The sequence below is a fragment of the Pleurodeles waltl genome, chromosome 9, assembly GCF_031143425.1.
Source record: "Pleurodeles waltl isolate 20211129_DDA chromosome 9, aPleWal1.hap1.20221129, whole genome shotgun sequence".
Classification (NCBI taxonomy): domain Eukaryota; kingdom Metazoa; phylum Chordata; class Amphibia; order Caudata; family Salamandridae; genus Pleurodeles; species Pleurodeles waltl.
In genome coordinates, this window is record NC_090448.1 from 471,013,741 (window position 1) to 471,038,908 (window position 25,168).

The 25,168-nt window shown below is 41.8% G+C and overlaps 1 protein-coding gene across 1 annotated transcript in view; it reads left to right on the forward strand.

Annotated features, from left to right (window-relative positions):
- CDC42BPB (CDC42 binding protein kinase beta) overlaps nucleotides 1–25,168 on the forward strand; it is a 903,752-nt gene that overhangs the window by 372,193 nt on the left and 506,391 nt on the right. Inside the window, exons 13-14 of the mRNA XM_069207298.1 lie at nucleotides 11,741–11,983; nucleotides 24,782–24,892. Of these exons, the coding sequence (XP_069063399.1) occupies nucleotides 11,741–11,983; nucleotides 24,782–24,892 (354 nt within the window). The remainder of the gene's footprint in view (nucleotides 1–11,740; nucleotides 11,984–24,781; nucleotides 24,893–25,168) is intronic.

The window sequence follows — 25,168 nt, forward strand, 5'->3', positions numbered from 1 at the left end:
TGTACGTAACCCGAAAAAGTGTAATTAACTGTGTAAAGCGCTCGACTTCTGCCAAGCGAAATCGCGCTAGGAAAATAGAGAAAAAAAGTAGTCCAAGAGCCGGACAGAAAACAGCGAGCCTCACATGTTTTCTGTTCTTGGTCGATGCGCTTGAGGAGGGCTAGCCACCCGAAAAGGCATGACGTATGCATGCCTTCGACTAATGAAAGCAAGCAGATTTTAATAGGCAAGCCCACGAACCAATGAAAACACTGACATGACGTCAACAGGGCTCCGAGTCCTTTTCTAATACCTAAAGCGTCTCGCTGCGATACGCATGCGCGAGCGCATGCAACGCAGGCTCGACCCTAAAAACCCAGGTAAGCGAGTTTGTTCTCTTCCTGCAGCCTAAACAAGATCTTTCTGCTAAACATCTACTTCAGCCAGGATAAAAGGATTGACATGTGGGATACCCCTACTTGACCCTACCTACAAGAAGTCATTAGCCCTTTTTGACCTAGTAGCCAGTCGTCCACCCCGAGCCCGACAATGTACTTAATGCCTCTATTCTCCACCATACATCTTCCCATTCCCTTAAAGCATTACTGGATTACTCTTGAGTCCATTTTTAGGGTCGAGCCTGCGTCACATGCGCTTGCGCATGCATTTCGCTAAGTGAGACGCTTAAGGAATTAAAAAGGGCTCGGAGCCCTGTTCACGTCACGTCAGTGTCTTTCATTGGCTCGTGGGCTTGCCTGTTAGAATCTGCTTTATTTCATTAGTGGAAGGCATGCATACGTCATGCCTTTTCTGGTGGATATTCCTCCTCGAGCGCATCGATCAAGTACAGAAAACATGCGAGGTTCGCTGTTTTCCGTCGGCTCTTGGACTACTTTTTCTCTATTTTCCCAGCGCGATCTCACTTGTTTATCTTTACTTTGCAAATTGATGTGGTTGTGTGATTGGAGCAATGGATGCTGCTATTAGGGCAGATATGATGTTTGGGGGCTGTGTCGGTAAGGCAAGCGCTCACCCAGGGCGCAGCTGTGCACCATTTTTTATGGCCCTGCGCTTTCTAAAGTGCCTACATCGAGCTCAAAAGTTCTTCAAGTTAGCACATGCGCTCAGGCAGCGCGTACATACGGCTGGAACAGAGATGTGACCACTGCTCCCAGTTTTCGAGCTAATACACTGAGGGTAATTCCGAGTTGAGTGTATGCGCGTTAAACAGTGCAGTTGCATAGAAGCAAGCATACAGTTGCGTCGTCTGTGCGCACACACGTTCATTATATTGCCTATCACCAAGCTGATGTAGAAAATTTGCGCAGCTGCTGTGTTGCTCAAATTGTTTTATGTGTGGCGTATACATATTCAGTCACTCGCAATCACAACATACGTACAAAATGTGCCATGCTTTTTGCACGGGGTGGATTGCACTACCCTGGCTGTACTTACGGCAACAGGTAGTTAGTGTCTATGCACCCGTGGAACTCGTGGTACTCGTGGTTTGGCGTTTACATAGCATGCCTGTAAACTTTTCATACTCAATTGCACCGCAAAAAGCAGCAAAAAACTGATAGCTGTAGAAGGACTTCAAATTGTTCGAAAATTCGCGAAAGTCAGCAAAACAGCATCTAAAATCAGCGGAAAAATAAGTTTAAAAAAACATGCTGCGAAAATCTATAAATATACTTAATTTACAGTTAACACAAATTGAAATATGTCTTTTTAATGTCTAAAATAGAAAACAGACTGCTTAAGTCTGCTATCACTTTATTATTATCGCTGTGGTTGATTATTTAGACATGAATGCAAGTCCAATAATTGACTCTTAAACACATTCTAATTAACTCAGCATTTCACTTTTAGTTAAAAATATCCGCTGTTTATTTTTTAAGTCGAGCATAGCAGCGTGCAAAGCTGCTTTTCTGACGTGTTAGTATGTATCTGGGCTTTTAACCACGCCCACCGCTCTCCCATTACTAATACTCGTTCGTGGGCTTGCCTTTCAAAAATCCTTTCTTTTCGTTGGTAAATGCTTTACGTTTGTCCCTAATTAGAGCGGTTTTGTTACCGCCATGGCTATCAACCCTATTACATGGATAATTGCACTTTTGCCACTGCAAGCGAACTTATTTATCCATTTGTCACTCACGGCGGCACTTTGAATCGGCTCGCTTATGTCAGCTGTTTTATATTTTCAGTTTGTGTGGCAAGAAAAGTCCAGTTAGGAATTTACAACACTAATTGCGCCACCTCAAGCAAACGCGAGACCCATTGCTTTGCAAAGGCTTGTTGTTTTAAAGGTTTTATCTTTTCTTTCCAGGACAGCTCCCTGATGCCTTACAGTTATTCCGATTGCAAGATGTTGTTTTGTTAGGTGATATCTATCCCTGTCTGAGAGTGAAATGCTGGAATACATTTCAGCCACTGGTAAATTACTTTCAGCCACACTACAGTGCGTCATGTTTTGCCCACAATGCCCCTCATGGCAGAAACTAGGCAGAGACGGGAGAGACAGGCGATAAACCAATTGGACGTGATCTTGTGCCACTAGAAACGGGTCAGTTTTAACTGTCAGGCTAGTTCCTCTCAAGTATAGAGCACAAATAATCCCAGACCGTGTGTTGCCTTTATGGGCTCCTTCACTGACTTCAAGCTTGAGTCCTGCGGTACCATGAACTTGGGACTTCCAGATCTGGTAATTTTTCTTGGGCTCAGGACGTATTCCGAATCTGTTGTTAACTGTATGATGCAATGTTCTTTTAAGAAAATCGCTATAGAATATCTAATTCAGGTTAAAAAAATAGTTATTCGCCTGTGATGCTGGTTCACTAGCTTGGACAGGTTATGTAGTCCTTTGCAGTCCACTTGTTTGCCACTCCTATTTCGGCTTCTAAAATGAAAGTAACTCTTAAACCTTTGTAGACATCTTGAACTTAATTTAATTGAAGATTACACAAAAAATATGTTGGAGGGTAATTATATAATGTTTGCTCATAAAAGCTAAACATGTGTGGAAAATGTTGTAAGCAGATTTTCCATAGACTCCAAGGAAAGCCAAAGCCCCATCCATGTGAACTACACCCTCTTATCCATCAGTCCTTTCACGTTTGCATCCATAAGTCATTGTTTTGACCCTCCTTTCCTGTCACACTTTGTTCATTCTAATGCCCTCCCTTTCACTCCTCCTTCCTGCTGCCCCCTCTCTTTCTCTCTCGCTCCCTCTCTTTCGCTTCCTCTCTTTCTCTCTCGCTTCCTCTCTCATAATTTCACCTCCTTATGATTTGTTTCACATTCCTCTCCTGTATTATTTCTTTTCCTTATTTTCTGTTTTTAAGCTTTGTTCGGTAGATGTACAGACAGAAGTGGCTCATAAATAACTAATCGGTGTTTACAGTGTCAATGCCACCCCCTCTTAAGCTGCTAAGGCGGCAGGTTCACAGTTCCACTCCATCTTTATCTCCCCACTCCTGGGGACTGTATCTTCTACATCAGCAGTGCCTGTGAAATTCTAGTGGGCAGCGAACTTTTCTTATCCTGGCTCCCAGAAGGACAAGTTTTTTTATAAACTGTTTCCTCTAGGTTTCCTGTCGGATATGACTGTGTATCAAGATCTCCTCTGCCTTTTCCAAGAGGGACCATCCACAGGGAATCCGTGTTCATTCCACCAGAACAAAGGCTGTCTCTTAGGCCCTTTCCCAGGGAATACTAATGCTTCACATTTACTGGGAGGCCACTTGGTTGGTGGTGCAACCTTCACCAGACACTCGTACGGACTCTAGGAGTTTGCTATTTTGCCAGATCAGTGTAGCCGGACTTCCCACATTAACTGTTTCCACCACCCACCACCTGGGAGGCACTGCTTTAGGATTGATTCAGGAGATGAGGAATTTGCATGTAGAAGTATCCATCAGAAGATCTGGTTGCTTACCGCCAGTAATGACCTGCAGATTCTGTATCTCATCATAATGTTTCATTCTCTTCCAAGATTGTCTCTGCCTCCTGAGACATGCAAAACTGACATCTCTGTGACAGCGTAACACCCTATGCACCCCCATGACATACTCAGGACTTAACTTGAAAGCTGATGCAGAGCCATCCTGCCACCCAGCTGCGCAGGAGACCTGTTAGTTTCCTGATCCGGTTTGGTGCCTGACTTGATTCAGGAAGTTATGCATCTGCTAATAGATAGTTTCCATCAGAAAGATCATTACTGCAGACAAGGAACTTGTTCATTTGTGTTTCATGGAAATTAAACAAAAAATCTAAATGCAGCAATGAAAGACCGCATAAGAGTAGGGAGCATTAGATATTTGCTTCATGCTTCCTCGTCCGTTATGCTGAATTTACTTTCTTACTCACTTTTACAGGGAAAAGGCACACACAGGAATCCAGAAAGCTTAATTGACCTGAACTAACTTTACAGATTACTCTGTATTTTAATAAAAAAGATTAGTGTTCCAATGGGCATTTTTAGAACACTTAAGCATCCATAAGAGAGGCAAACAAAAAGTGATTGATATGAATGATCACTGCTTATCCGATATGAATGCCTCTGTTTAACATTTCATAAAATAGCTTTTACCTTGTCTGTGCAATCACAGAAAAGAAACTGCTGGCAAGAAATAGGTCAGCCCGAACTGCTATGCCATGTCAGTAATTTGTGTTGTAGTCTTTAACATACATCACAATAACAAGGACGATGTAAAAACCAGGCCATAATCATTTGCCATACAGCTAGTACATATCTACCATTTATATCACTGTACAGTCATGAAATATTTTTTCATGTACAATCATTCACTGCTGGCAGATAGTGTATGTGTGTGGAAGTGAAATGCCTTAGTTTTGGCTTTTATCCTCGTGATAGCCAGTATGCTCTTGTAATTTATTCTTCTTGCACCGTTAGTCCTGAAAAGGTTTTCTAGAAGCAGTTTCTTTCTAAAAAATATATTCTGTTCTTCTGTTCACATCAGTTGACTCTTCTATCATGGTAATTAGAGTTAAGTGGTCATCTCTTAAACTTTCTTTTTTTTCTTCTTTTTTTCAGAAATCAGATTGTTTACATTTCACTTTCATAATCATTTATGAAAAACATCCTGTCTTAAAAGGCTTTTGCATTATTTTAATTAAATCTGTTTTGTTTTTAATTTTGTACTCCTTATAATGGGGAAACACTTAATTTCCCATTTGCCTGCCCTCGCTTTGTCTAACCCACTCTTTGCTTATCTTCCCATAGCTGTAGCGTTACTTCTTTAGAATCCCATGTTTATTCTCTTCTACTGTCCTACTTTTCTTCTCCCCCCTGCTTTCCGTCCCTCCACATTCAATCTAACATTTGAAACAGTGTTTGTTTTGTGTCAATTTATTCATATTTTTGATTCACCAGTAGGACTAGGTATGAGAATGTCAAAATTACGATTTCCAAGTAAGCTACCTGTCCACGATCACATTTGTCAGTGTAACAAGACCCAGGTTTTTTTTTTTTTTTTTTATTTTTTTTAATAGAATGATTCTTATCAAATGATTCATTTAAAGCAACATACTAGTTTGTTTCATTACTTTTTTGTTTCTTTTGTTAGTCATTGTTTTTCTATTCATTGGATTTGAATAAATGACTTCTAATAGATCTGATTGCTTGGTGAGTAATGGCATAATGCATACAATTATCATGGTCAGCATAGCAATATTTTTGTAAATGCCCATTGATAAAAAGCCTTAATTATGAGGAGTTTATGTACTTCTTAAAGTTGGTTTTGGAAATATATTTGTTTCATAGATGGTTGCAGTTGCGCTCTTATCTAGTGGTTTATTTATTAAACATTTGAAACATACATATAAGGAGGAACCACTGGTGGCTCTTTTTGTAGCAACACAACAAGATGATGGGCAGAGTGCTGAAACTTTTCAAACCCTCCCCCTACCCAGTCACAGGTCTGGGTTAAATCCATCGTTCTTTTGCTCAGCATGCCACCCCAGTTTGGACCCAACCATATGCAAATTAGGCTTGACCCTGTCCCCCATGGGAACAGTCCAGTCTGAAATGCCAGGCTAAGTCCTCCCTACAGCGGAAACAACCATGCTGGGACTAGTTTCGAGGTATCACCCATTATCAACCAGGCTAGCTTAAATCCAGTAGCACAGTGAGCAAGAGACCCACGTATGGGCATACCCTTGCCATTTAGGGCGAACATAGCAGCACCACAAACTTGGCTGCTCTCTGTCACCAGGGGGTTGAACTCAGATTCATTTAGTTACTTTGAGGCTTCACCCTGACAGGAGTTGTCATTATTCCTTCAGGTGGCTAGTAACCCACATCAAATATTTTAATTTCTTATAGTGCCTAGTACTCCTTTCTGTCTCATTTTATTATCAGCTCATAAAGTCTCTGTTTTCATCTGGTGCCTTATAATTTATGTTGTAGATTTTCATTTCCATTTTAAAGTTTTGCCAGAAAGAGAGCTTTTCTAGGTAAGCTTAGCAAAGTAATTGGTTCTAACCTTGTCCTTTAAGACCGAATTAAACTGATTCTCAATTATTTTGCAAATTTTCTCTTAGGCCTACTAATAACAGAAAATATTAATTCTGTGAACCACTCTTTTCCAAGACTACAAAAGTGACACCTTTTCTTGAAGCAGCAATTATAATATCCCAGATGCAACAATTCTCCTGTTTGGTATATCTACCCAAAATCATTATGAATGGGTTGGAAACGGAAAGTAAAATGCAGAGACTATTTAAAAGGTTTTCCTTAATAAACATTCATGGTTGCTTAATAATTTGCCACCCTCGATTGTATCTGCTGCTGGGAATAGCCACAAAGTTTTCAGAGCCTACTCAAAGTATTGTGTAGTTGTTTGGCTGTACACTCCAGTAGCTGAAGGGCAAGACGTAATCCCAGCCTTCCAAGGCCCTTTTGAAAGAAGCACTTCCTTAACTTAAAGGTAATTATTTGCAGCAGTAGTGCTGTAACAATAAAACAGTTAAGAAACAAATTACAGGCTTAAAAGATGAGGCCCCGACATTCCGAAAATTCATCTGTTAATATCCTTTCATTACATTACTCTACAAGCAGGCTTTATGTAACAAAACACAGTATTAGTATTGTAAATGTCATTAGCAGTCAACAAGCTTTAACTGACCTAGTCTAGTGTGCAAATTATTTTCTCAAGGAGGACATGCAGCCCAGATGTAGTGAGATACAGACTTAAATATTATTGGATAATCAGTTCTGCAGCAAAGCACGACTGCATATGGCACCTTGTTACAGAGAAAATTTGAATAAGGAAACTAGCCGCTTATAGTGCTTGGCTTTGGTCGTTGTACAATTGGCATAAAGTACATTATTGTATTAAGACTCCCATACTCACAGTCCCAAACCTTACCGATTGCTGGATGGATAGTAAACTTAGATAGATAAACTCTTCTAAGGGGAATACCAAGTCGTGATTTAAGATATAAAGTGACTTGCCTCTGAACTGAATTAATTGAATCCAAATATCTCTCTAGTCCATGGTATTGCTTTACACGCAGCAGTGGTAGCCAGCAGTCAACTCTGGTGTGTCTGCAGTCTTGGTCATCATCTTGAGCTTATTGGGACCAATATATTTCTTTGGCTTGTGTTGCAGTATCAAATCTGATTGATACAGGGTCATTTCATAAGTCACTGACCTCAGTTCCGTAAAGTTTCTTTCTACATGTGGTGCCCATAGATTGCTGGGAACCTTACCATGCAAGGATACCACAATTAAGGTTCTTAAATAGACCCTCTCTTTCAGTATCTTTTCAAATGTAGCCAGTACTGCACAGGGCATAGTGCAGTAATACTGGAGACGGGTCTGACACATGTTCCCATGAACAAAAAGGGGCAATGGTGTTCGAGGGCAAAGCTTTAATAGTGCTCTTAAGAAGCTGTTGTCTGTTCAGCTCTATATTTTGCAGCAGCAACTGCTTTATTCCTAGTTACCTCTACTATTACACCCAACAATTAGCTACCAGTTTTATTTCTGAGACGTTAGTACCACATTAGATGTTTGTTTGAGAGCAAGTGCAGGCTTATCAATATGGTAATGCCAGTTTAATTTGTGGATGAAACATATACCCATATAGTCATACGTTGGTACACTCTCAAGAGCGAGTCCAGTTACACTGGCAACTTTCTTAGAGGGGATGACAGTTTCAGGGCCATTATTTTCTATTTTGAGATATTGGTTTGAAGATCTTTCTTTACAATATTTTTCGAAGTGATCTGCAACCTATGCATGACATTTTGCATTGGCAAAAGTAGCACTGTGTTGAGGTCCCTCAATTCCAGTTTGTCATTAACCAAATGAAGATTTAGTATGTTTTTATTGCACATTTTTGGGATGTCAGGACTGTTTCACCAACAAACATTTCTAGGCCATTTAGGCAAAGCCAGAATTTAATTGAAACTAAGCCAAATCCCTGATGAACGACTGTAGGAATGGAGAGAGTTACTGCATTCCACAGATGCTCCAGATAGGATAAATGAATTGAAATCCTTATGTAGACCTTCAATTTGATGTAGCAGTGCTTTCTTGATTCTTAAATGCCGGTGACCTTGCCACAATTTAGATCAATTAACTAAACGCAAGTGTATGAAGGATAAATAAATAAAACACCAGTCATATGCAACCCTATAGTCTGGTCATTTGTTTCAGTTGCTTTGTGGAACCTGGCTTGGGCATTAACAGGAATGGAGTTTTTGTCAACTAATGCCTGTAATGTACTTTATAGAAGCACTTGCCCAAACACTTTGCCCACGCTTTCAAGGAGGGATATTGACCTGTAGTTAGTTAGTACAGATCACCAGGATGCTGAAATTGAGTTTGTCAACATCACTGAGTTGAAAACTTTTACCATTGCCTCTGTCCACAGCCGTAGGTCAGCACAAAACCTGTCTCCCGGTAAAAGATCTGGCCCTGGTGCTTTAAGCTTTGAGGATAATATAGCTCTCTCTTTATGAGTTAAGGAAGGTTAAGCATACTTTTGGTTTTCTTTGCTGAGTTTTATCCCTTATGTGTATCTATGCGAGTGTCATTTAGACTGTAATGTTTCCGGCTCAACAACATTTCTATAAATATTCGAGCCCTACGTAAGCACTAATCTGATGATCCTGCTTGTTTCCTCCACCTCTGCTTACTTTTGATTCAATTGTGTGGAATCTTTTTCTGTCTTTTTCTACACATCTCTATTCTGAGTTCATTGCAGATTTCCTTTTGATATACATATTTCTTTTTTTTCTAATTAGCTTCAGACTCCTTTCTTTATAACTTAAAGTATTTGTCTTTGATGATGCAAAGTGACGAGTAATTTGAGCATTGGACAGCATTAGGTTTTTCCCTCTGCAGTCGTAGCTAACCAATTGCTGTCTCTTTCACTTGTAGGTATACTAATTGACTTGACTTTTGTACACACAAGTGACTTTTCTGACCTAAGCCTGCATTAAAAATGAAAATGTCATACAGTTGTTTAACTAATCGGCGACTATAAAATTCCTCTTAGTTAAAACAAAGAATAAGTCCTACCCCATGGGAAGACACATCTCCTCCCCTTATGTGATGCCATTTGGGAGAGGGACACTAACTTGACAATGCTTGTGGAAGGAAAACATATTGCGAATACAATGCAGTTTGAACATTTATAAATACTTTGAAACAGTGCATTTCTCCCAAGCATGTTTTTAAAATTTAATTTTTTCCTCTGCTGTAGCCTGGTCTCTTTCATATATTTCAAAGGCTCAAAGTATGTGACCTTTTCCAGTAATGTCAGTAAGGTAAGAGCTGTTGTTCTTAGTTAACAAGTTTGAGACTATTTGTCCAGCCAAGAAACGTTTTTCTGGCTGAAAAAAGTGCACAATATGTTGGTGATTTTGTGTTAAGGTTCTAGGTTTAGGTCCTCAAGCCTTGAATATCACCTGCCTTATGTAGTTACAGTGCTGAATGGCTGTAGATGCTCCTTGACGTCAATGCTGATGCCCTGTTTTTGTGCCTTTCTTTGCAACAGTCTGTTCTCTCCATTATTGCTGACCCACGATCAGCAATGAGCCCTCAGAACTACTGATTAATTCACCCAATTAGCTATTTTAAATAATATCAGAATTGTCACCTTTTTGTCCCAACAATGAGCTTACCAGTTTCAGAAAATAAACCTATTTTACTGTCAAATACCAGCTTTTCATTTTGGATAAGAAAGGCCAATGACCCCCCCCCCCCCTCTCCTCCCCGCCTACAAAAAAAAAAAAAAAACTTGACATACATAAGAAAACATTTTCACGAGCAAAGCTAAAATACCAGCTTTTCGTCTTCAGTAAATCCAGGTTTGTCACATAGGCAGGTTCTGTCTTTCATGACTATTTCTAATCAAGTATTGGGCATATCCATCAAATGGAAGTACTTTCCATCTCAGTTAAGCCAGGGATAGCCAGAAATTTGTAATGCCCAAAATATGTCCTCACTGGGCCATTTTTCTTTCATGATAGCAGGAATGCTGTCAGGAAAGTTCACAGTTTAAGAATTGGCATGTGTTATGCTAGGGATAACCAGAATGCTGCCAAGGATGCCATTACTCCGTCAGGTATTGGCCACTATTATGACCAGGATGGCCAAGATGTCACTAGGGAGCACTGTTAGCAATATATTACCTGCTAGGCCTGCCATGACTAACAAAACATTTAGTCACACTTCTGACACCCATTATCTAAGGCTGATTTACCTAGAACTAGCCAAATTGTTACTGTATGCCAGGGCCTCCATTGAACCAGCAGTATCAGTCTCTTTCTGTTTGGAAGAGAAAGACAACACACTCTCTCTTTCATAGGTGCGCACACATTTGTCAAGCTAGAGTTACTGACAGTGGGGGATGATTTGTCATCCTTAGCCTACAAAATCTTTAGCAGGACCTTCCTCAGTTATTTCACAGAAATACACTTGGCATGCATGATTTGGCTGTTTTTGCAGGACTCCACCATTGTTAGCTCATTGTGTGGCTGTGCACTGCTCTGCTGCAGCCTCAGCATTGGGGTTGGAGCAGACCACTCTGCCACTTGCTGCTTCCCCCACCTCCTGGACTAGTGTGGCTCCTTCCCTTCTGGGTGCACTGTCTGTGCGGGCAATTTGGACCTCTATTTTGCAAGCCATCAATATGCTACTTGGGCTAGGAAGAATCTGTTTGTCCCAGGTGCAAAAATGCATTTGCTGCAACATAATGCAGGCATAACTTTTAACAGCAGCCGGAACAAGGTATGTTGATTAAGCATACCACAAGATTGCAGTTCACAAATGTACAGATTATTCACTTGGACCTTTTGCCTGCAAACAGTGCAGACAAGCCAGAAAGATGGCAGATCTTTGAGAGAACCCCCAGAATTGTAATTGAGACTTGGCTGCCTAACCAAATTATGTAACTCTAGGCAAATTACCTTCCAACTTATGTCTCAGTTTCACTGTCTGCATTCAAAATCCTGACAATCCTTGCAACACAGAAATCCCCAATATCAAGTAGTATACAGACACAAGGCCCCAAAATGTTAGCCTGAAGAAGTGTTGACGAAGAGATGATTGTGAATATTTTAGTGCACTTGTTTTTAAAACTGAGCAGAGGCATCAAAGTAGATGGCATCATAAGAATGAAATGCAGATAATTTCACTAAGACCAATGCCTTTGTAGCTGCAAATATGTATATCATATGATGTTCAAAGGAAGGAATACATACTAATTTTCACCTCTTTACTTACAGCAATTTAATGAAGCTGTGGATAGGTTAAAATCTCAGACCAAAGAATTAAAGGATGCTCATCAGCAAAGAAAACTTGCAATGCAAGAGTTTTCTGAGCTCAATGAGAGGATGGCAGACCTGCGCTCTCAAAAGCAAAAGCTTTCTCGACAGCTTCGTGACAAAGAGGAAGAGGTGGAAAATGCCATGCAAAAGATCGATGGGATGCGACAGGAAATCCGCAGATCTGAGAAAGCCAGAAAAGAGGTAAGGATATGGGCCAACGTTCTTCTAAAGCTACGTTGAGTATTGCAAGAATGAATTATGAATGTTTTATTGCTCTTAGAATTTGAACTTCCTCAGTGAAATTACCTTCCATATTTGACAGCAATGCAAGGATAGATTTGGTAGCTGCTTAAATTCCAGTTAGCTTACACCATTACCGCTTTTTTTGATCACACTGCCTACTTATTGAGTGAGGCTGTCCATGCTTTGGAGAAGGATAAACTTGTTTGATGCCTTGGAATTGAAAGATTCTTTAGTCTGTCATCCAACTACGGTTAATCTGACTAAACCTCAACAAGTTGGTGTGTATAGGAGTCAAGGCTGCTTAGGTCTTTTATTCTCCAGACAACATGTTGTCCAGAGTACAGAACATGAGACATGGAGTCTGTTTCGCCAGAAACTAATCACCCTTGACAAGGGACAGGTTTGAATGTACACTTATTTTGTATATCCCATCTTTCAGTCAGCTAATTCTGGACACCAGCAGGGACAATATTCAATTGGCTCTTCCTTCCCAGTTCTTAGAGAAACTGAAACTACAGGTTCGATGGCATCTGTCGCTGTAGATACGCATGTTTTGCATAGCTCGCCATCTGGTGTTGGGCCGGAGTGTTACAAGTTGTTTTTCTTCGAAGAAGTCTTTCGAGTCACGGGACCGAGTGACTCCTCCTTTTGTCTCCATTGCGCATGGGCGTCGACTCCATCTTCGATTGTTTTTTTTCCGCCATCGGGTTCGGACGTGTTCCTGTCGCTCCGAGTTTCGGAACGGAAAGATAGCTAATTTCGGAAGATTTTCGTCGGTATTGTTGCGTTCGGGATCGGCGTAGTTAGATTCAACACCGCGTCTAAGATCGAAGAGCTCCGGTGCCCTTCGGGGTAATTTTTCGATCCCCCGTCGGGGCCTGGTCGGCCCGACCGCGTGCAGAAGAACGCCGATGGAACGGCCCCCGTTCCGTTTCTGTCCCAAATGCCACAATAAATACCCCTATACAGACCAACACTTGGTCTGCAACCTGTGCCTGTCACCTGAGCACAGTCAAGACACATGCGAGGCCTGTCGTGCGTTCCGGTCCCGAAAAACACTCCGAGACCGTCGAGCCAGAAGACTTCAGATGGCGTCCGCGCCGACAGCCCACCGGGAGTTCGAGGAACAAGAAGAGGAGGGAACCTTTTCGATCCAAGAATCGGACTCCGAAGGATTCGACGATACACAAACCGTGAGTAAGACGTCGAAGACCACTCAGAAGAAGATTTACAAGGCCCAGGGGACGCCACTGCCACCAGGCCATGGCTCGACCCATAAATTCGGTGACCGACCGTCGGCACCGAAAAAGGCCCAAACAGTGCCGAGATCGTCCGACTCCGGTCGAGACACCGGCACGCAGCCTTCTCGGGACCGAGAAAGTGCTGGAGACAAGCATCGACACCGAGATACCGGTGTAGACACGGCTCGACGCCGAGACAGCGGCACCGAAGAAGATCGACGCCGAGAGGTTTCGGCCCCGAAAAAGTTACCCCACCACCCTCTCCTCCACCTGTGATTAACGTCTCACCAGCACAAACTCCATCACATTCCCCAGCTCACACCACCATGAGCCAGGGTGACCAAGATCAAGACGCATGGGACTTATACGACGCCCCAGTGTCAGATAACAGTCCGGAGGCATACCCTACGAAGCCATCTCCACCAGAGGACAGCACTGCGTATTCTCAAGTGGTGGCTAGAGCAGCACAATTTCACAATGTAAGCCTCCACTCAGAACAGGTCGAGGATGACTTTTTATTCAACACACTCTCCTCCACCCACAGCTCCTACCAAAGCCTGCCTATGCTCCCTGGTATGCTCCGGCACGCAAAAGAAATCTTTAAGGAGCCGGTCAAAAGTAGGGCAGTCACACCAAGAGTGGAAAAAAAGTATAAGGCGCCTCCTACAGACCCGGCTTTCATCACTACACAGCTGCCACCAGACTCTGTCGTTGTAGGAGCAGCTAGGAAAAGGGCCAACTCCCACACATCTGGAGATGCACCACCCCCAGATAAAGAAAGCCGCAAGTTCGATGCAGCTGGTAAGAGAGTCGCAGCACAAGCTGCAAACCAGTGGCGCATCGCTAACTCCCAGGCACTACTTGCGCGCTATGACAGAGCCCATTGGGATGAGATGCAACATCTCATTGACCATCTGCCCAAGGACCTACAAAATAGGGCATAACAAGTGGTTGAGGAGGGACAGACCATTTCCAACAACCAAATCCGCTCCTCCATGGACGCTGCAGATACAGCTGCACGGACAATTAATACATCTGTAACTATCAGAAGGCATGCATGGCTCCGAACGTCTGGATTTAAACCAGAGATTCAGCAAGCAGTTCTCAATATGCCTTTTAACGAAAAAGAACTGTTCGGTCCAGAAGTGGACACAGCGATTGAGAAACTCAAAAAAGACACGGACACTGCTAAAGCCATGGGCGCACTCTACTCCCCGCAGAGCAGAGAGAATTACAGCACATTCCGTAAAACACCCTTTAGAGGGGGGTTTCGGGGTCAGAGCACACAAGCCAGCACCTCACAGGCAACACCGTCCAGTTACCAGGGACAGTACAGAGGAGGTTTTCGGGGACAATATAGAGGAGGGCAATTCACTAGGAATGGAGGAAAATTTCAAAGCCCCAAAACCCCTACTACTAAGCAGTGACTCACATGTCACTCATCCCCTCCACACAACACCAGTGGGGGGAAGAATAAGTCATTATTACAAAGCATGGGAGGAAATCACTACAGACACTTGGGTTCTAGCAATTATCCAACATGGTTATTGCATAGAATTTCTACAATTCCCTCCAAACATACCACCAAAAGCACAAAATTTGACAAAACATCATTCCAATCTCCTGGAGATAGAAGTGCAGGCACTATTGCAAAAGAATGCAATCGAATTAGTGCCAAACACACAAATAAACACAGGAGTTTACTCACTGTACTTTCTGATACCAAAGAAGGACAAAACGCTGAGACCAATCCTAGACCTCAGAATAGTGAACACATTCATCAAATCAGACCATTTTCACATGGTCACACTACAAGAAGTATTACCATTGCTAAAACTACACGACTACATGTCCACTTTAGACCTCAAGGACGCGTATTTCCATATACCAATACACCCATCGCACAGGAAATACCTAAGGTTTGTATTCAAAGGAATACATTACCAATTCAAGGTACTGCCTTTCGGATTAACAACCGCACCAAGAGTCTTTACCAAATGTCTAGCGGTAGTCGCTGCACACATCAGAAGGCAGCAAATACATGTGTTCCCATATCTAGACGACTGGCTAATCAAGGCCCATTCGTTAATAGAGTGATCAAATCACACAAATCAGATCATACAAACCCTCTTCAAACTAGGGTTCACCGTCAACTTCACAAAATCCAACATTCTGCCGTGCAAGGTACAACAATACCTAGGAGCCATAATAGACACAACAAAAGGAGTAGCCACTCCAAGTCCCCAAAGAATTCAAAATTGCAACACCATCATACAACGCATGTATCCAACACAAAAGATACAAGCAAAGATGGTATTACAACTCCTAGGCATGATGTCTTCATGCATAGCCATTGTCCCAAACGCAAGCCTGCACATGAGGCCCTTACAACAGTGCCTAGCATCACAGTGGTCTCAAGCACAGGGTCATCTTCTAGATCTGGTGTTAATAGACCGCCAAACTTACCTCTCGCTTCTGTGGTGGAACAACATAAATTTAAACAAAGGGCGGCCTTTCCAAGACCCAGTGCCACAATACGTAATAACAACAGATGCTTCCATGACAGGGTGGGGAGCACACCTCGATCAACACAGCATACAAGGACAATGGAACGTACATCAAACAAAACTGCATATAAATCACCTAGAACTTCTAGCAGTTTTTCAAGCACTAAAAGCTTTCCAACCAATAATAGTTCACAAATACATTCTCGTCAAGACAGACAACATGACAACAATGTATTATCTAAACAAGCAAGGGGGGACGCACTCCACGCAGTTAAGCCTGCTAGCACAAAAAATTTGGCGTTGGGCAATTCACAACCAAATTCGCTTAATAGCACAATTTATACCAGGGATCCAAAATCGACTCGCAGACAATCTCTCTCGAGATCACCAACAGGTCCACGAATGGGAAATTCACCCCCGAATTCTGAACACCTATTTCAAACTCTGGGGAACACCTCAGATAGACTTGTTTGCGACGAAGGAGAACGCAAAATGCCAAAACTTCGCATCCAGATACCCACACAAACAGTCCCAAGGCAATGCCCTATGGATGAACTGGTCAGGGATATTTGCTTACGCTTTTCCTCCTCTCCCTCTCCTTCCTTACCTGGTAAACAAACTCAGTTGCAGAGTGGGACCCATGAATTAGATTAGGCACCGAGGCGAGAATTATCTGGTCAAGGGGAATTGAGCCCAAGACCTGCCGAAGCAGGACTTGAACCCTGGTCTTGAGCCAGATCTCTGCTTCAGGGTCTGCCGCTCTAACCATTGAGCCACACTTAGTGGAGAAGTGTGGCTCAATGGTTAGAGCGGCAGACCCTGAAGCAGAGATCTGGCTCAAGACCAGGGTTCAAGTCCTGCTTCGGCAGGTCTTGGGCTCAATTCCCCTTGACCAGATAATTCTCGCCTCGGTGCCTAATCTAATTCATGGGTCCCACTCTGCAACTCTGGGCAATAGCTTGCTTAATCTCCACAACGGCCCCAACAGCGCTTGGATGCCTGGCTTCACCCTGGGGGTGCTCAGGAGTGGGCGCCTCACAGGGAAAAGCCAGGAGGGGTTCCATAGCGGTATGAGTACAGCGCCTTGAGACCCTAACGGGTGAGTAGTGCGCTATACAAGTGCTAATTTACAATTTTACAAAACAAACTCAAACTCATATTAATAGCACCAACTTGGGCAAGGCAACCCTGGTACACAACGCTGCTAGACCTATCAGTAGTACCCTGCATCAAATTGCCCAACAGGCCAGATCTGTTGACACAACACAACCAAAAGATCAGACACCCAGATCCAGCATCGCTGAATCTAGCAATCTGGCTCCTGAAATCCTAGAATTCGGGCACTTACAACTTACCCAAGAATGTATGGAAGTCATAAAGCAAGCCAGAAGGCCATCCACCAGGCACTGCTATGCAAGTAAATGGAAGAGGTTTGTTTGCTACTGCCATATTAATCAAATACAACCATTACACACAACTCCAGAACATGTAGTGGGTTACTTGCTTCACTTACAAAAATCTAACCTGGCTTTCTCTTCCATTAAAATACACCTTGCAGCAATATCTGCATACCTGCAGACTACCTATTCAACTTCCCTATATAAGATACCAGTCATTAAAGCATTCATGGAGGGCCTTAGGAGAATTATACCACCAAGAACACCACCTGTTCCTTCATGGAACCTAAATGTTGTCCTAACTAGACTTATGGGTCCACCTTTTGAACCCATGCACTCCTGCGAAATACAGTTCCTAACCTGGAAGGTTGCATTTCTCATCGCCATTACTTCCCTAAGAAGAGTAAGCGAGATTCAGGCGTTTACAATACAAGAACCTTTTATACAACTACACAAGAATAAGGTCGTCCTAAGGACTAATCCTAAATTTTTGCCAAAGGTTATTTCACCGTTCCATCTAAATCAAACAGTGGAACTTCCAGTGTTCTTTCCACAGCCAGATACCGTAGCTGAAAGGGCACTACATACATTAGATGTCAAGAGAGCATTAATGTATTACATTGACAGAACAAAGAACATCAGAAAGACTAAACAACTATTTATTGCATTTCAAAAACCTCATGCAGGAAACCCAATATCAAAACAAGGTATAGCCAGATGGATAGTTAAATGCATCCAAATCTGCTACCTTAAAGCTAAACGACAGCTGCCCATTACACCAAGGGCACACTCAACCAGAAAGAAAGGTGCTACCATGGCCTTCCTAGGAAACATCCCAATGCAAGAAATATGTAAGGCAGCCACATGGTCTACGCCTCACACATTCACCAAGCACTACTGTGTAGACGTGTTATCCGCACAACAAGCCACAGTAGGTCAAGCCGTATTAAGAACATTATTTCAAACTACTTCCACTCCTACAGGCTGAGCCACCGCTTTTGGGGAGATAACTGCTTACTAGTCTATGCAAAACATGCGTATCTACAGCGACAGATGCCATCGAACTGAAAATGTCACTTACCCAGTGTACATCTGTTCCTGGCGTCAGTCGCTGTAGATTCGCATGTGCCCACCCGCCTCCCCGGGAGCCTGTAGCAGTTTGGAAGTTACCTTCAACTATTTGTATATGTATCATCTCAACTTTAAATAGGTACATACTTAGTCACTCCATTGCATGGGCACTATTACTACAATTCAACTCCTACCTCACCCTCTGCGGGGAAAAACAATTGAAGATGGAGTCGACGCCCATGCGCAATGGAGACAAAAGGAGGAGTCACTCGGTCCCGTGACTCGAAAGACTTCTTCGAAGAAAAACAACTTGTAACACTCCGGCCCAACACCAGATGGCGAGCTATGCTTAACATGCGAATCTACAGCGACTGACGCCACGAACAGATGTACACTGGGTAAGTGACATTTTCAGTACTGCACGTTGATCTCAAATTATGTGAGTCTTTGGTTCTATTGTGGTAGCCAGGCCACTCTTCTACTTTCCTAGGGTGTGAGTCTCATAAGAGCTTGGTATTCTTCTTAGTGAGCATGAGAAGCCACCACTAAGAGATCATGCTCTGGAGTAGGTAGTTTGTGATTCTGGAACCACATAGAGACTTTGTGAAGAGATTTCTTCAGCACTTTCTGAGAGTTAGGTAACCAACACTTGAATTAAATTCTTTCTGCCTGGTTCACACAGGTAAACTACCACGTATGTGTTTGTTTCCCATTTTATTGTTGATGTTCACAAACTCTGAGTTTAATTTGACTAAATGTAATTTTATGACTGCGGAGACTGCATATGAATAGATAGGCCTGTCCTATTTTTTTATGTTCTCAGTACCAATTCCAACGTCTCCACAGTCGTAGAATTACTGTTAGTAAAATTTAACTTGGAGTTTGTGAATACCAGAAAAGTTATTATTTTTGAATCTAGCCCTTTTTTGTGCTGAAATATAACTGGGAAGGATGGAAAAACAGTAGCTATGCAGGGGCACCATGGTTTAATCCTCCTTTTTGGGCAGAGAGGAATCTTGAGCCAATAATAACTCTATATTAAAGATTAGACACTTTGAGAGATAGCTACGGAAGGGCAGTACTTGTCTGTCTTGTACCATGGATCTGCGACCGACCCAATGCTGCAGTTGTGCAGAATGCCCAAACTCAAAAGTACACAAATTATTCTCTGCAGTTTATACAGTGGATCTTGAGTCGAGCATCTGTTAATTCCTTGGCTGAGAAACTTCAACTGTTAATTTCCTGGCTGAGAAGCTGCAAAAACTCTAGAAGCAATATTGGTACCACAGCATCTTTTCCTCGTGCAACTATCTCTGTGTACAAAAACAACTTTAATACACACTAGGCATAACAGTATTGCTGCAGTGAAGTCATTTGAAACAATCCTAGTAACGGTTTGGGTACCTTTTTATTACATATGTCTTAATAACAGGGTTATTGTCTTGTTTTGTAGCCTGGCATCAAGTCAGTGATTCATATGCCTTTGGTTATTGCCCAGTTAATACAGGTAGTGCTTATCTTGTAGTAGACCTTGACTGAGTTATGCTGTTGAGGCATAACTGTTTATGGCTGCTTGTAATTTTCCAAGTCATTAATGGAACATTTGATAATTTTGCCCTCAGTCTTAGCAATTCACAGAGTATTATTACATGTAAAGTTTTTCCATTTGCTTACTGTTATGGCGCTCCCTTTCAAGATCACTGAGCAGATCACTTTTATAGATGTTAATATTACTGGCCCCATAGAAACAAGCCGATTGAATTGATTGTTTCTGGAACCTGGAGCACAATTGAGGATTATACAAACACTGGAAAAAACCCCTAGGTGTCCGGCTTGAAGCATATTGGAGAGACCTATAAAAAGAGCAATATTGCATTGTGCAAGGAGATCTAACAAGCGAGTGAAAGCAAAGTGGCATGGTTGAGATAATTAAATACTGCATAATGAGCATAGAGAGCATAGTTGTAAAATGCAGGATGCATTGACTCCATTTTAAACAAGAAACTGCAAGAGGGAGCTGCATAGAATGGGTAAAATAATTGGGTAAAGTGGCTAACGCTAGAAACAGGGCATAGTAAGTAGCAAAACAGAGGAAATTGATCTAGAGTTACAGCTGACTGTTGGCAAATGACAAGAGACAGAGAAAAACAACGTGCAAAAGCTGCACCAAGCATCATAGGAACAAGATGTAGACTATGGCAGAAGCATGTTAGGCATAAGTAAAAACGCTGGCAAGACGGGGTGGGTTACTCAAAGGTCCATCAAGTAATGCATTATCAAGGAGCTGTAATCACAGGTAGCAGCAAGCCTGCAAAATTGCATGTTTGCTTTGCACAAGACTGTCAACAGGAGCGTGTGTAATTCCATTCTCTCAAGGCCCGAAATAGAAAATACAATGTTAAGGAGGAGTACTATTGAATTCATTGTTTCCAGGTGCTTTCATAAATACTTGCCACTGAATTCTGGGATATGTAGTCCACCTAAGCAAATTTAGATTAACCCATTTCTCCAAGATTGAAGGGGTATGTTGGCAGAAGACTTACAGGGAACATGGAGTTTTTCTAGTGGATAGTTTGCAGGCTGTGCTTAGTCTGTGCTCACTGTCTCCCAGAGACAGACCTGATTCATTGCAGATTGCAAAGGCTGCAGGCCAAGGATTGTTAACATGCGGACTATGACCATAGCTGGTATTCCAATAACAAGAGTTAATCAATTTTCTTATCTTGGGGTTACCTTTGACTCGCAGGGTTCCTGGTCAGCATGTGTATTCAGGGCAAGAATCTGTTTTGCTAAAGCATTTGGGTCATTTCTAACCTGGCCTCTTTTATTGTAATAAAGCAATTGCTCCTTTTTAGAAGTTTATAGGAGGAAATGTCTCCCGGTTGTAGCTTATGGTTCAAGCATATGGGGCTACAAAAAGGTGCCTAGTCTCCAAGCGGTGGAAAACAGAATATGCAGAAGGCTTTTAGCCCATGTTTTTATTGCACAAGCAGGTTGTCCTGAAGTACGTGACCATATTGCTACTGTTTAGCTCACTATGAAGCAATCTGCAAGCCCTGCTTAAAAGTATATCATTAAGGACTGTTTCACTTGCAGCATGGGTCTCCAACTTCAGTGGTTAGCGTACGTCAAGCGGATATGTTGGTTATAGGGTAGGCTGAATTGCTTTCTTAGGCCAGAAGGACTGTACAAGGACAACAGTTCCCAGTTAAAACAATTGTTTCTTGAAAGGAGGCAGCGAGAAAGAGAAGCGAGAGAAATAACCAAGATCCAGAATAAGGACTTTATTTTAATCCAAACCAGCCTAGGTCTCAAGCCTTATCTGTAGTTGTGACTAGCACTTAAGGCAGGGTTCTCTTAACTATATTCTGGCTTGGGTATAGATGGCAGTTATGTTTCCACCATGGGAAAATGAATCTTCTTCCCTCCTTGTTTGCCCATGCACTGAAAGTTATACTCTGAGCTTGTTGCAGTGGATAAAGAGGATGGGGCCAGACCTGATAAACGGCCCTCACCTGCATAGGGCCATTAGGAAGAGGGCAGAAACATGTTGATTATAGACTATAGGAATTGCATTTGTAACCCACCCACACAGTTTATTATGTAACATCTACAGTACAGAGATTAAGGAATACAAAGTTTGCCCCATACACCATCCCTTACATGTTGTTAATCTGAAGAGGTCCCAAAAATCTCACCAATATGTGAGTGCTGTGGTTTATTCTGCAGAATATCAGAGAAGGGTCCATTAATGCCACTCTTCATGAATGAGGGCCACCATCTTTCTTTAGTGAATACCCCCAGAAAGGGAGTATTAAGCGTAGCAAAAAAAACTCACTGCGGCTTCACACTTGTCTTAATATAGGAGGCCCAGCTACATCTTGTTTGTGTGACATTGTACTTGTGTGATCGATGTTGCCTTTCAGACTGTATACCTTTTGAATATCTCTAACCTCTCACTACCTCATGTAGTGAGTATCATCTTGAGATCTGATAGAGAGTGCCTTTGCAGTGGTCTGTCGTGGCCGACTTCAGTCTGACAGAACATTTAATGCATAGCTCTCCACCAGGCCCTGAAGGACTTAACCATACTTTCCCACTCTTCCCAGGAGCCCTCAGTGGACTCCCCCTTTTAAGGGCCAATTACATATCAGCTTAAGGGATAGCTTTTCATCCTGCTTCCATGCTCCTAGATACCATTCCGATTTTTATACCCCTCTGCAGTGAGACATCCACTTGGTATGTGTCTGCACTAATTACTGCTCCCACACACCTCATTTATGTAACATCTGACTTTCTTGCCCTTTTGTAGAGGATTTGCAAACTGCTGTAAATCACTTTTCATATAGGTGCTCCACTCTTTCAAAAATGTACGGCATTTATTGCATTATGTTGGTTATACACATTTGAGCTCTGCAAGCTCCTGTGTTCACTGGCTGATAGCTGAATCATTACTGAAAAACATCTAAATATCAAAGCTAAGCTGTACGTCAAGACAAGCACAAACCACCAAACAGTTTGAGGTAGTTTGATAGGTGTTGCAAAGCAAACATGATTGCTTTGTGCATAGCAGTTTAATTATTTACAGAATATATGATGAAAAAGATTTATATCTTTTGTTTAGGGGGATTTTAATTATTCAGTGGCCCCGGTCTATGAGTGGGTGATTGCTGTATGAAATACATTGCTTAACTTTGATCATTTCCAAAATATAAGTGATTTGAAACTATAGTATAATATTTTTTTAGCATAATCCGAACGATGGTTGCATATTTTATCGCTGGCAAACTGATATGCTCTCACTCACCACACCACGATCTAATGTCATCTGTAAAGAGTGCTGTCCTATAAGTACCCATGTCTTTTGATGGTTATCAGAACCCGTGATTCCACCCAAATGACTGATAATTCTGCTCTCACTTAAGTTATTCTGTTTCAACGGGGAGCCAGGTATGTAGCAGCTCAGCCTTTAGCTTTAAAATTTAAATTGTTTATCCTGCCCAACAAAACCCGTAACAGTTGCTTAGCAAAAGCAAGCCTGGAGTATTCCATGCCAGAGGGATTTCTAAAAAGCTGTAGTAGTCAGTAGGACGAGAGAAGTGCTCAGAAGCAGTGGTATAATTGAACCAAAATCCAGATCAGATTGATTTTTGGGCAGAAGGTGAATGGTGTTTTTGCTTGGTATCCCAACTGTCTGAGGTTAGATTAGTATGAGGTATTTCAGTTTCTAGTTCCCACAATGGAGTTTGCAGTCACTGAATAAGGCTGTGAGAAATGATACAAAAATTAGTCAAAGGTGTTTTTTGTACCATTTTGCTCTATAATCACAGACTCATCAAAATGCCCATAATCTTTTTAAACTAGACATGGTTTGTCAGGAGATCCTTCAATTCAAAGTACGGTCATCTGTATGCGCCCATATTTATTTATGTGCAACCCTATCATTGATACTAAGTGTACCCTTGTCTTGTTAGGGGACAACTTGTTTTTTTAATTATACTGGGGCAGCATTTTGGATTTAAAACTGAAGCTAATTCTGATGTTGGTTTGGTGGGCAGGAAACTGAAGCAGTGAAACCCAAAAATGTATGAATAGATTATCCATCTTCGGACACTTACTGTGTTAGGAACACAGCTAGCGCCTTCAGCTAAAGTAATAAAGATATAAACTGTTGACATTTCTTTGATGGCGAGGTATTGAGCAAAGAGCAACAACTAAACATCTGTTCACACTGTATGCTTCTGATTAGTTTATATGGGGGAGAAAATTCAAAGTTATATGTTGTGGGGAGCTTTTTGGAGCAGATCTGTATTTTTATGTATTGCTGTTTAGTGTGTGACTTTTCGAATGCGGAACTCTGTTTTAGTTCCTTTCAGAGTTTGTTTAAATTAGTGGTTCTTAACCAGTGGTTCGGGGACTCCTGCAGGATCGTGAAGCCTAATCAGGCAGTCCACAACTGCTTAGATAATTAAATAACACAGATTAATAAAGTGCATGTAAATAAAGGAATACAATGTAAAATTGAAGGATACAAATTAAGTTAGTATCCTCAGATTGATCTGTGGGAGTAGTGCAAGTGCATCAAACAGGATATAACATGGACAATGGGTGGCCTCAACTGAACTTAGAAAAGCACCAACCTTCCATTTTTTTTATTTTTTATAGTTGTGTAGTAAATAAAATATTCCTACATTCGTGAATTCTGGTGTCTATTTTTGGTGAATTGTTTTGTGGTTCAAATTATACACAAAAAAACCTTAGGCTGGGGTCCCCAGATTCAGTAATTACTAAGTAGGGCTCCCTGGGTTCCAGTAATGACTAAGTGGTGGTCCACAGGTTCCAGTAGTGATTACATTGTGGTCCGCAGATTTCAAAAGGTTAAGAACCACTGGCTTAAATGATATTCCTGATCGAAAGAAATGTATAGCTACCACCAAATATAAACATTACTTAAGACAAAGCAGCCTGAACACTCAGAATAAATATGATGTGTGAGTTTTTAAATAAGTGAACTAACTGATGACATGTTTCTATTCTCAGTTGGAGTCTCAGCTTGAGGAGATTAAAGCAGAGGCTTCAAAAGAACGAAAACTCAGAGAACACAGTGAACATTTCTCCAAGCAACTGGAAAGCGAGCTGGAATCACTCAAGGTTAGAAAGTATTCCTAATGTTTACGATGAAATATCCCGCTTGCAGAGATACTGTATAAAATGAGCGATATATAAATGTCTTTAGAACTGAGATGTTTTGCACCAGTTTCGTTAAAGTGTTTCTATTCCAAAGTTATCAAGAGTCTGACCCCAATGTGTCTCAAACAGGATAAACCTTCTATTTTTATTTTTTTTCTAATTGTTTTTCTGCAGATTGCTACAAAATCAATGCAACAGTGTTATGGCACTGTAAGACATATTAAGCAACCTAAGAAA